The 11,275-nt window shown below is 39.2% G+C and overlaps 2 protein-coding genes across 2 annotated transcripts; one reads left to right on the top strand and one right to left on the bottom strand.

Annotated features, from left to right (window-relative positions):
- On the top strand, positions 1 to 4,119 carry cdk2 (cyclin dependent kinase 2). The gene is made up of 7 exons (XM_020703479.2): positions 1 to 435; positions 1,020 to 1,097; positions 1,195 to 1,315; positions 1,393 to 1,563; positions 1,824 to 1,925; positions 2,006 to 2,209; positions 3,434 to 4,119. Exons 1-7 carry the CDS (start codon positions 320 to 322, stop codon positions 3,536 to 3,538), a joined length of 897 nt encoding a protein of 298 aa, XP_020559138.2. The 5' UTR covers positions 1 to 319; the 3' UTR covers positions 3,539 to 4,119.
- Positions 4,120 to 4,320: 201 nt separating this feature from the next.
- olfml3 (olfactomedin like 3) lies at positions 4,321 to 9,199 on the bottom strand. Its single transcript, XM_004069116.4, has 3 exons — positions 9,007 to 9,199; positions 8,014 to 8,299; positions 4,321 to 6,570 (listed from the first exon to the last, which is right to left on the bottom strand). The coding sequence occupies exons 1-3, from the start codon at positions 9,103 to 9,105 to the stop codon at positions 5,786 to 5,788; spliced, it is 1,170 nt and encodes a 389-aa protein (XP_004069164.1). The 5' UTR covers positions 9,106 to 9,199; the 3' UTR covers positions 4,321 to 5,785.
- Between the last annotated feature and the right edge of the window lie 2,076 nt (positions 9,200 to 11,275).

The following is an 11,275-nucleotide window of genomic DNA, read 5'->3' as shown; positions in this document are numbered from 1 at the left end:
CGAACGCCCGCAACACAACGCGGGAAACGCCGTTGTGTTGTTTTCCACCGCGGAGCAACCACCGGGCTAATCCTCAATTTAGGGGTTAGTGTTACTACCTGACAGATGTTCACCTGTCCGTTTTTGTGTGCCGCTCTCTGACCGGAGAGAGTTTGTCCTCGAACGGGACCCCTTGGTTTGGTTGTAGCCTGGACCGCATGACGAAACCCGGAGAAGCGGGTAATTGTAGGTCGGTCCCCGCGCTGCTTAATGCTTGTAGCCTCCGAGAAGACGTTAGCTCCGAAACAAAGAAAGAGGTCCGGTCCGATTCTGGTGGGAAATGGATACGTTTCAGAAAGTGGAAAAGATCGGAGAAGGGACGTATGGAGTGGTTTACAAAGCTAAAAACAAACTGACCGGAGAAACGGTTGCGCTGAAGAAAATCCGACTGGATACGTAAGTGAAAAGTTCTTCTTCCTGCTGGTTGAAACCTCTGAGAAGCGTTTGTTGTGATTCAGATTATCTCAAATGCTTAATTCCAGTCCCCTCATGAAACAGTTTCATTAATTACAGAAAAGACAAAACATTTTAAATTCACTCTATGTACAAAGACCTAAAAAATAAAAGTAAATAATAATACAAAGTTGAAACAAAACTGACATGTTACAAAATAAAAGCATTCAGCTCTTGTTTGGTTGGTTTCACTGTCAAATTAAACCTACTCAGTTACATTTAAAATCTATTCACCATCTGTTTTATTCATCTCTATTTGCCTTTGGGGGTAATGGAACACTAAACACAATTAGTCAATAAATTGATCAAAAGTGATGATTACAAATTCATGTGCATTTGTCCATAAAGTTTTGGAAAAGCATCATAAACACAACAAATTGCTTTAATTTAAAATGATTCTTAATCAAAATGAATTATTGTGCAATAACTAGGAAAATTGTATTCAATTTATCAATGGGACAAAGGAAGCATTTAACTTCATAAAACAATCTCCGCTGATCCTTAAATTTGTGATTTCTTTAATCCAGAGAAACAGAGGGCGTACCAAGCACAGCGATTCGAGAAATTTCACTTCTTAAAGAACTCAGTCATCCAAATATTGTCAAGTAAGTGTTTAACCATGCAGAAATATGTTTATTTTGTTCAAAAGAATCCCATTTTGTGTGATTTTATGTTTTAAACCAACTTTTTTTTTTTGTCCAGGTTGCAGGATGTGATTCACACAGAAAACAAACTCTATCTGGTTTTTGAGTTCCTCCATCAGGACCTCAAAAAATTCATGGACTCTTCCTCTGTGACTGGCATCCCGCTGGCTTTGGTGAAGGTGAGCGTCCTCTTTAAAGAGAAGATCCTGAAACTGTCCAGACCTGATTCCTTGTTCTTACTGTCTTGTGTTTCTAGAGTTATCTCTTCCAGTTGCTGCAAGGCCTGGCTTTCTGCCACTCTCACAGAGTTCTTCATCGGGACCTGAAGCCCCAAAACCTCCTCATCAACGCCCAGGGTGAGATCAAACTGGCAGACTTCGGTCTGGCGAGAGCTTTTGGAGTGCCGGTCCGCACCTACACTCATGAGGTACAGTGTGCTCCTCCCTTTCTTCATCTGTAACAAGGTACGAATCGATCTGATAACAGCTGATTTTGTTTTTCTAATGTGGTTCAGGGATTTTTAGTGCTGGATAGTGAGAAAATGTTTATTTTAAAGGATAAAATCCCAAAATATGTATTTTCTTAGCTTTGCTCTTTCAAAATCTGATTCAGACCTTTTCTTGTCTTGTATCAGGTTCACATAATAAAACATTAGAGTCGTTCTTGATTCTTTGTGGTATCTTTCAGGTGGTAACACTTTGGTACAGAGCCCCAGAAATCCTCCTCGGCTGCAAATACTACTCCACAGCTGTCGATGTCTGGAGTTTGGGGTGCATCTTCGCTGAAATGGTAACGCGCTCGACCCCAAGACCAACTTCAATAAAGAATTAGGAGCACGCTGATAATAAACTGATGGTCTGTGTTCACAGATCACCAGGAGGGCTTTGTTTCCCGGAGACTCTGAGATCGATCAGTTATTCAGGATCTTTCGCACGCTGGGCACACCTGACGAAACGGCGTGGCCCGGAGTCACATCCATGCCCGACTACAAGCCCTCCTTCCCCAAATGGGCTCGTCAGGATTTATCCAAAGTGGTTCCGCTTCTAGACGAAGATGGAAGAGAGTTGCTCGGAGTGAGATTTTCTTCTGATTGCTACATGTTTTACTCTTTTCCTGTTAAATATCTGCAAACGCGTTAATTAAGAGTAATTGTTTTTATGTGTAGAGTTTAGAAAGGATGACAAATTCTCTTATGCAAATTATAACTTTTTCTGTCTACTGAAAAAAAAAAAACAATATTTTAAACGCAGCTCAGAAATATTGACTTGAAAAAACCTTTTCAAATTTTTTGTTTGCCTTTCTAGGATGGTGCCCTTTCAGCTTTTTTTCCTACTTTCCATTTTTCTCTAATAATTTATCTTTAAAATAGTTTTTGTGGTAATGCTTGACATTTGTTTTTTAGTACAACCGCGGCTTCTCTCTGTCTCTCTTTTTTTTTAGCAGAATATTTTTAATTATATCCCAATAATTTCACAATGAAACTTTACAAAAACTCAATTTCAGGTTTTAAATTTACTAATTTGTATTACCGGTAACTAAAAAAATTTGAGAACAAACAGTTTTTATGTTTTATTACAACGATCCAAAGGCGTACAAAATAAATGAAAAAATAAATACAAAAGTAAGGTAAAGATGATATTAAAACAGTGCAAAAAACGTGTGAAAATAACAAACAAAACAAAAACACACAGACCCCCCACTCAACTTGTAGGATTTATTTCAAGAGTTATCACATAACTTGCGGTCGGTGTCATTAGTACAGTTAACAACCAATGTGATGGGTTAACCCACGGGTGACTAAGCCTTACCACCAACGTACCTGGTGTGAAAAATTGACCCTTTTTAAAAAATATGACAAATAATATGATTTCTTCCAGGCTTCTTCTTCCATTATAAATGTCACATTTGTCAGGTCTCCTTTGAAAAAGAGGTTCCTGGTAAAATAAAGGTTAAATTAAATTTAAAAAAAGCAATTCTCCAAACTCGTTTGATCACTGCACACTTGGTGTATCTCAACCTCTGACCTGGTGCTTGTAAAATAACTGTCATGTAAGAAGGACCTTAAATTTGTCTCGACTTTACTGCCAGGCATGAAAAAAAATTCTTTTATATAAATATAAACTGCTTATTGCTGTTAAATTGATGATAAAGTTGTTTTTGGTCCTGAAAAGGTTGAATTGTTTGGCGTTGATGTTCATTATATTTGATAAGCTTGTCTTGTAAAGAATTGATTCATGTATAAAGTGTTTAAGATCACTACTTCAAAGCATGAAAAAACATTATTTCTTTCTCTCCAGGAAATGCTGAAATATGACCCAAACAAAAGGCTTTCTGCAAAAAATGCACTTGTACATCGCTTTTTCCGAGACGTGACCATGCCCGTGCCTAACCTCCGACTGTGAGGCATATCTGCACGCCACGCCGGAATTAAGTCTGAGCAATAAAGGCCGCCTTGCTCCACCACTTACCCGTCTGAAATGGAAGTTAGACGATGCAGGAGACGGTGGATTATTGAGTAACGTGTTGCTGTTATTTAATCTGCATTGTTGTAATCTATGTGGGGGTTCAACTGTAATTTTCATGATTCGTTCTTGACTACGTACATGTAGCTGGATCGGGATTCAGGATTCATTTGGTAAAAGCTGTTGCTCTACATCTCTAAATTCCAATCCCATCTTGTGTTAAGGATGTTCAAGTTTTCTGTTGGGCAGAGTTAAAAATGACTGAACAAAGTGGGGGGGGGGGGGGGGGGGGATGCAAATAACTAAGGTGTTTTGAACACCCGAACACAGAAATGAGCTTCTGAAGGATCCTGGATCGCTCCCCAAACTCAAGTTCCGATGTACAAACATTCTGTTATTTGAATTTTTATGAAACTGAATGCTTGTGGATCTTAAGTGAGATTTTATCAGTGCCTAAATAGCATTTTTATAGATATTGTTTATATGCAGTTTGGAAAAAAAATAAACTGGTTTAAGTAAAAGTTTCTGGTGAAATGTGTTTTCTGTGGAAACGTTTAATTTTTTTATTATGAGAAGACTCTGCAGAATCTTACCCTTTGAATTTGCAGCCAAACATGACATTATAAAAAAAACAGTATCACTGTAAACAGATTAGTTCTTCCTAAACCTTGAAGAATCACACAAGAATAAAGAAAGACCAGTAAAGCACAAACAGAAATGGAATTAATGCTGCTGTTCTTTATTCACTAAAATAAGACATTTAGACAGGAAGTGTGTGGTTGCTAGCCTGCTAGCAGTTTTTGCACAAAACATGAGATTCTTTATTCATTTTATTTTAACTTAATAAAAAAGCAGAATTTTAAAAAACTACACTTTTAATACGCATCCGTTAAAAATGATATATGTACAATCTTTGACTTCAAAATGTGTGTAATGTTCATTAGATCACTTAATTCTGAATGAACATGTTATAAATACATGTAAATGTTTGTTACATGCCTGAAAACAGCTGTAGAAATAATTCAAAAAGTATCATTAAAAATGTGTAATTTGGAGTAGAAATAAACATGTTTTGTTGTCTGAGCAAAGTCGGAAAGACCTTTTGTTTTGAACAAAAACTTATTGAAAGGACAAAATACAACTAAATACATTTAGTTTTTAAAATATGGTCTTCTGATTTAGCCATTTGACTGGAATCATAGATTTTATTTCTGTTCCATGCATGCCATGCTCCTGCAACATCTTGGTCATTCAGCCTCTGGATGCATTTTGGGGGGGGTCTTTTTATTGGCATTCTCTTGGATTCAAAGGCCGGTTTGCACAACCACATGCATATATGTGGAAAAAGTGAAAAAAGTTGTGGACTTTACCTGAAGGTCTTTATCAAAAATGAACAGCGTTGAAACACGGAAGAAGAACGAATAAATCACGCAAAGAACACGTAAATCAAGGACGAACAAGAACCGTGCGTGATTATTGCGCTGTTAAATGCAATTCATTAGTGATTCGTGCGTCAATTATGTAATTTGAACGTGATATCTGTGTTGTATACGCAACATAAAAGTTATTCGTCGGTGGTACAAGTGTGAAATGGCCACTAATTTGGGTATGCATCTAGCAAAAATTATGCACAACTGTGCAAGATTCATGCAATAGTTGTGCATAAACTACGTCAAATACGGATAAATGGCATAATTCTCAACTGACCAAAAGTTTTAAACAGCTCAAAACTGAATTCACGTCAAGACCCGTCGGTCGAAACCCTCGACAGACATCTGTTTGCATCGACAAATGAGGAATAAAAGAAACACTTATGAATTACATATAAAAGGAAGAACAACCTTTTTTTTGTTGCACGCGTCAGAGAAATGACAGTTCTTGCTCCCCAAGAAAGCTGAATGTAACTTCAGTGACATTTATGGCGTGAAAAAAACATCTTGGAGGAGCCGAAACTGGCAACACATGGAATTGTAAATATTCAGTCATTCTATTCTCTTGCTTTATGACACAGGAAAAAAAAATCCAACATTCACTACAGAGTATGAAAAAACATACAGAGAATTCACAGAGGTTTTTGTAAATGAGAAAAATTCCAGAAAAGACCTGGAAACATCAACAATTCTGATGTCAGAAATAGTCAGCAGATTGAAAAACTGTCAAGACTCCGACACGGTTCAATTCGATGCCTCAAATTTCCAGTTTCTTTTTCATGGCCAGCTTATAGAGGATCTGGTAGCCGTCATCCCAGGCGTAGAGCAGCTGCTCCTGCGGGTTGTACTTCAGACTGGAGTGGGAGCCGTACCGCTTTGGAAAGTAAATCAGAGGGGCCTCCTCTGCGGTCACCATGTCATTGACGTCAAACACGCACTGCACCCGTGAACGCCCCGGCTGCATGGTGTTGTACACCACGTAGAGGGTGCCGCATATAACAAAAGCCGCCTCTGCGTTCTCTCTTGGACAGCTTGTGTCCCACATTTGCTCGACGCCCAGAGAGTTGGCGTCCATTTTAGCTAAAGAGATGTGCTTCTCGTTCTGGCGCGTGGCATAGATGGCCCACAGGCCTTCTTCATCCACAGCCAGGTCCATCAGGGTCTCGGAGGTCAGGCCGTACACGGGAACATGGTCCTGCAGCGGAAACACTGCACTGTCTGTCACAGAGTTATTTCTCGCGTCAAATTTGACCACCGTTATCTCCTCCGCCTGGCTTACATAATACACTTGGTTGTTGTGGACCACGTGTCCTGTTCCACTCCAGGGACTCGGGAGCTTCAGGTCAGAGGACAGAGAAAAGCCCTGGGAGAGCGTTAGGTCTTGCACAGAGGCAAACACGTTGACAGTGTCCTCAGCTGTCCCGTTGAAGATGTAGACTTTCTTGGAAGCCCCGCTGGTGTCTCTGGTCCACATTCCCTTTGGACCACCGACTCGCTTCAGGATCTTCATGGCCTTTATGCTGGAGATCATGTCGCTACAGTCTGGGGATGAGAGAGGGGCTTATATGACATGTTAACCAAAGAGTTCATCTTTTTTGTTGTTGATTTTTCAGGTTTTATTCAAAGATTTTAATCATGTAGTTGATGTGAAGCTTTGGCCCAATTTCGATAAGGAAGATCTACCTCATCTTCAGGGACGCTGGCCTGCTGATTCTTCACATCACTCATCAGTTAGTCATCTCTCTGAGCCAAATGGCTAAAGAGTTCACTCTCTTCACAGCCAATCACAATCAAATTCCTTTAAACTCATAGAAGTTTGTTTATCGGCATTTCGCCGGCCCACCTTCGCCCTGTTCTCCTCCTGGCTCTTCGATTCGGTGCAGTTCAGCATCAGAGTCTGGGCTCAGGGGTCTCTTCCCAAGCATGCAAGGTGTTCCCGGCCGAAAGTTTAACCGCTTAAGACCAAGGGCTATTCACGCTCAATTCCTGTTTCGTTATCATCTAAGATCTCTCCTTATTGAATTCAAGTTTCATATCCATTTTTCATGCCATCACTTTCCCAAACGTGTTCATTTTTGTTCCCCTTCCTTAATCCTGTGCCTTTTTTTCTGTACATCTTTGTAGTTTATTTCTGTTTTCCATCATGTAATAATGTAAAGGAAAAACACATTTCTTATGAAGTTTCACAAAGTTTCCCTATATATATATACAGTACAGACCAAAATTTTGGACATACCTTCTCAATCAAAGTTTTCTTTATATATATATATATATATATATATATATATATATATATATATATATATATATATATATATATATATATATATATATATATATATTTCCCATACTGTCAGAATAGCATTTTCAAAACGCCGTCTTATATGTAAGATTTATAATTTAAAGTGCTTAGGAGGTGGAAGGGAGTTGAAAAGAGAAGAGTTATGTTGCTCAATTCCTTTAAACAGGGTCACTTAAAAATGTGCATCTAAAAGTAGTTTTACTGCTTTTTATACATATTTTTATTCATATTTATATTGATTGGTTGATTTATCTATCAAGCCTTATATTTGCCACAAAGTCCATTTTATTCATTTTATTTTATAAAAAATAGCAGTTGATTTTGTCCTCGACGTGTAAATAATAAATTAGTTAGTGAGTTACATTCAAAACCCCCTGAATTCCTTTTAGAGACACAGTGTTGCTGGAGCCAACCCAGCTACTTTCAGGCAAAGGTTGCCAGTCTGTTGCAGGGCCACAAACACACATGGACACCCGGGGGCGATTAAGAGACACCAATTAACCTACGAAGGATGTTTTTGGACTGTAGGAAGAAGCCAGAGAGCATGGAAAAAACCCAAATATGCACGAGGGCGACATACAAACTCTACACTGAAACGGCTCCTCTCAAAAATTTAAGATGGTAAAAATGCTTTAGCTCTGTGCACCGACAGCTGATCTGCTCAGAAGAGAAAGATTTCTCACCGGTCATTTTAAAGTATTTGGCCTTCTGCTTCTCCTGGACCAAAGTCACCTGGTGCTCTATCAGCTTGTCATCCACGTCCACACATGGCTGAGCCCCATTCTGCGTTTCCAGGTAGTCCAGTTCTCTCTCGACCCGGTCCACCCTCGACCCCATGCTGTCCAAACTGGTCCGCAGCGTCTCCTTTTCTTTGTCCAGATTCTCCAGCTGTGAAACCATTTGCTGCTTCAGTTCCCGCAGCTCCGAAGCGTAACGAGTGATCTGCTCGTGCCACAGAGAAATCCTATCCTGTTGTAGGAAAGTAGACAAATTCAGCCTAAGATGTGACTGATGTCTTCAAATGCTCCTGAGATCTTGATTTTGGGTTTTAATCTGGGATGTTTGAAGGGCAACACTGCAGTAGAAAACCTCAATGACCTGCAACCATATCGGTTAAATCCGAGCCACACATGGCAGCCATCCACACACTGATCAGATGTTTCTATTGAGTAGAGCTTCAAACTCTGACTGCTATTTTTCAATGATCTCAAACAAGGAAAAGTGACCTGTATTTCAACCAGGTTAAAAAAGAAAGCCAACATAAGTATAATCTGATTCAGTGTCTGTAGAGTGAAAAAGAGACATGTCCATACATGTGTGTGTTTGGTGCACATACTATCCAGTAAAGGATTTAAATTATCATTTATTAGTATAAAAGTTCTACTGTTTGTTGAAATAAGCAAATTATGATGACAAAAACAATAATTTCTTTTTTTTTCTTTTAAACTATGCAAATGTGTCAAATAGAATTCAGACATTTTGTCTGTGAAAATCTTTAAAGTAGTTTTTTCATGTCTTAAGGCAAACAAGAAGCTCCTGACCCTCATGTTAACGGGCTGTATCCAACATTTTCCCCTGAATTTGCCCCCATCTGCATTCCATTGCCTTTTCCGTGTCCCTGAAAGTTTCCTCTCAGGGGGAATCTGGAGAGCAGAGCTCTGCAGAAAGAAACTTACCTCAATGGCAAGCAGCCTCCTTTCTAAGTAGTCGATGAGCGCCTGGTGCTGAGCGTTGGCCAAGCAGGCCAAAGAGAGCAAGACCAGAAGCCCTCTCATGGTGTATGTCTTGCAGCTCCGTCCTAAATGCTGACTGAGGAGTTCAAATCTTGACTGGAACAAGAAAGCAGCGCAGGAGCCAGCAGATTTCCAGAAAGTGGGCTGGAATGTTTTATTTAGGGAGGAGCCAGAACCATCTGGTTGAGATGGAGGCAGGGGTTCTGGATGTGTCAGGAAGAAAAAAACTTCACCTGGTCTTCCCACCACAAGGAAAACCTTTCCTCAGGTTCATTTGGAAATCTTTGTCTGGCCATGATACACAGGAGCCAAACACAGTTAAATGCAGTGGGTAATATAAGTGGGTGGGAATTACAATGGAACACTATCCAAAAAACAGAATCCATGCAGCGTTGATGATTTTTTATAGCCTTCAGCGTAAATTTTTCTTTTAATCTATGCTTGCTTCTCATCTTATGATTTAAAAATAGGAACTTATTGAACATTAAGTTAAAGAAACTGAGTAACTTGAGAACATTTTAAAATAAATCCTGTCAGAATGCCATCAGCTTTGTATTTACGCTCTAACGTCATCTTGATGGGGAAAAATGAAACAAAAACTACACACAGATGTGCAAATGTTCCTCCTCTGAAACACGCAGCGTTGCCTTTTAAGGCAAGGCAAGGCAAGTTTATTTGTATAGCACAAGTCCTACACAGAGTTATTCAAAGAGGAAAACTTTAGCAGCGTAAGACTGAAACGCTGATTCCCCTTCTTTAGTCCTGACGCTGGGCACCCGCAGGAGGCCGGTCCGTGAGATGGTTCATATGGCGCTAACATGTCAGAGAAATATACTTTTGTTTTAACAGCAGACAGACTCAGACGAGAGGAACTTTCAGACAATTTTGTTATTCAAAGGATGATGTACTTGTCATCCCCACTGCTGTTCATTTTGGATGTAAAAAGGATTGTGTGAGGTAAAAAATAAAGGAATTAACCATGCAAAAAAAAAAAAAACTTTTCTTCCTTGGATTTCCTCTTTCAATACAAAAAAGCATCTAGCATCATTTACAAAGGAATTTATGTGAAGGTTTGGCCAACAAAGAACACAGGAACAGAAAGGACATAACAGGTCCTCAATTTAGCAAAGGTTTTAATAACCAGAACGAAGAGAACCAAAAACAGGGAAGGTTCAGAGACGCTCAGACACGGACCACAAGAAAGCCACACCTTATATAGGAGCTTAATGAGAAATACATTGCAGAGACCTCAGAGGAGAGGAAGGCATCCAGGAGAAGTCCCAGCGTGCCAGACTAATCCTAACGAAAAAACCAGAACAATAGGCATTTCATGACAATTTAAGGAAATGTAAATATTTGCTTTAGACCTAGGGCATGCATGACTTTGCTCTTCATCACCTAAATTACTGCTTTTCCAAGCTCTTTTCTTCTCTGTGTGACCTTCCATAACACTGCATGAAGTATAATTTTGTGATTTTCCCAGTAAAAAGACGGCTTATCCGTTCAAGTGTGTGTGCGTTCCATCCGTGTTTCTGTTGATGCCCGAATCACAACAAAAACAGCAGTTAGACGAGTAAATGAAAGGGAAAAAGAATGAACTTTCTTTTCAAGTTCTCTGGTATTCCACGTTAATTACATGCTTAACTAACCAAACAAAGGAGACTGTGTGTTACGTAAAATAGTATTTGGTGTTTTTTATAAGTTCTAGATTCTCAGGGTTCTTGCAAAGTTTGAGCCATACTTGGAACATTTAAATAAAGTTGTGAATTTTGAATTTCTCTCAATGAGATCAATGATGTAACCTAGAGGTTTGCTATGAAACGGGATGTGAATCATTTATCTTCATGAGAGCCAAAAGTCCCCACACCCCGTACGCCAGAGTAGTACACGCACTTTGCAAAGCAAATCAGTTTTTTTTTTTATTCTATCATGAACAATGAACTGCTTTACATTTTCATATTGACAGAAAGACTAAAATGTGTCTGAATGGGAACATTAAGACAAATTCTTTAGTTTATTTAACTGATATCCCTAAATGAAAGAAGGTTTTAAAAACTGAATAAAAAAAACTTTGATGGACTAACTGCCAACGTTTTTCTGTAAACGACTGTCATGACTGAGGTTTGCAGGCATTTGCCTAAGTACAGGTCCCCGTTGGAGCTTTTTACAGGCAGGTTGAGGTATGAACTTTAACTCACGTCACCTCATTTTT

Source organism: Oryzias latipes, chromosome 5 (genome assembly GCF_002234675.1).
Source record: "Oryzias latipes chromosome 5, ASM223467v1".
In the NCBI taxonomy this organism is placed as follows: domain Eukaryota; kingdom Metazoa; phylum Chordata; class Actinopteri; order Beloniformes; family Adrianichthyidae; genus Oryzias; species Oryzias latipes.
Note: the sequence above shows the minus strand (reverse complement) of the source record. Positions and strands in the feature narration are given on the sequence as shown.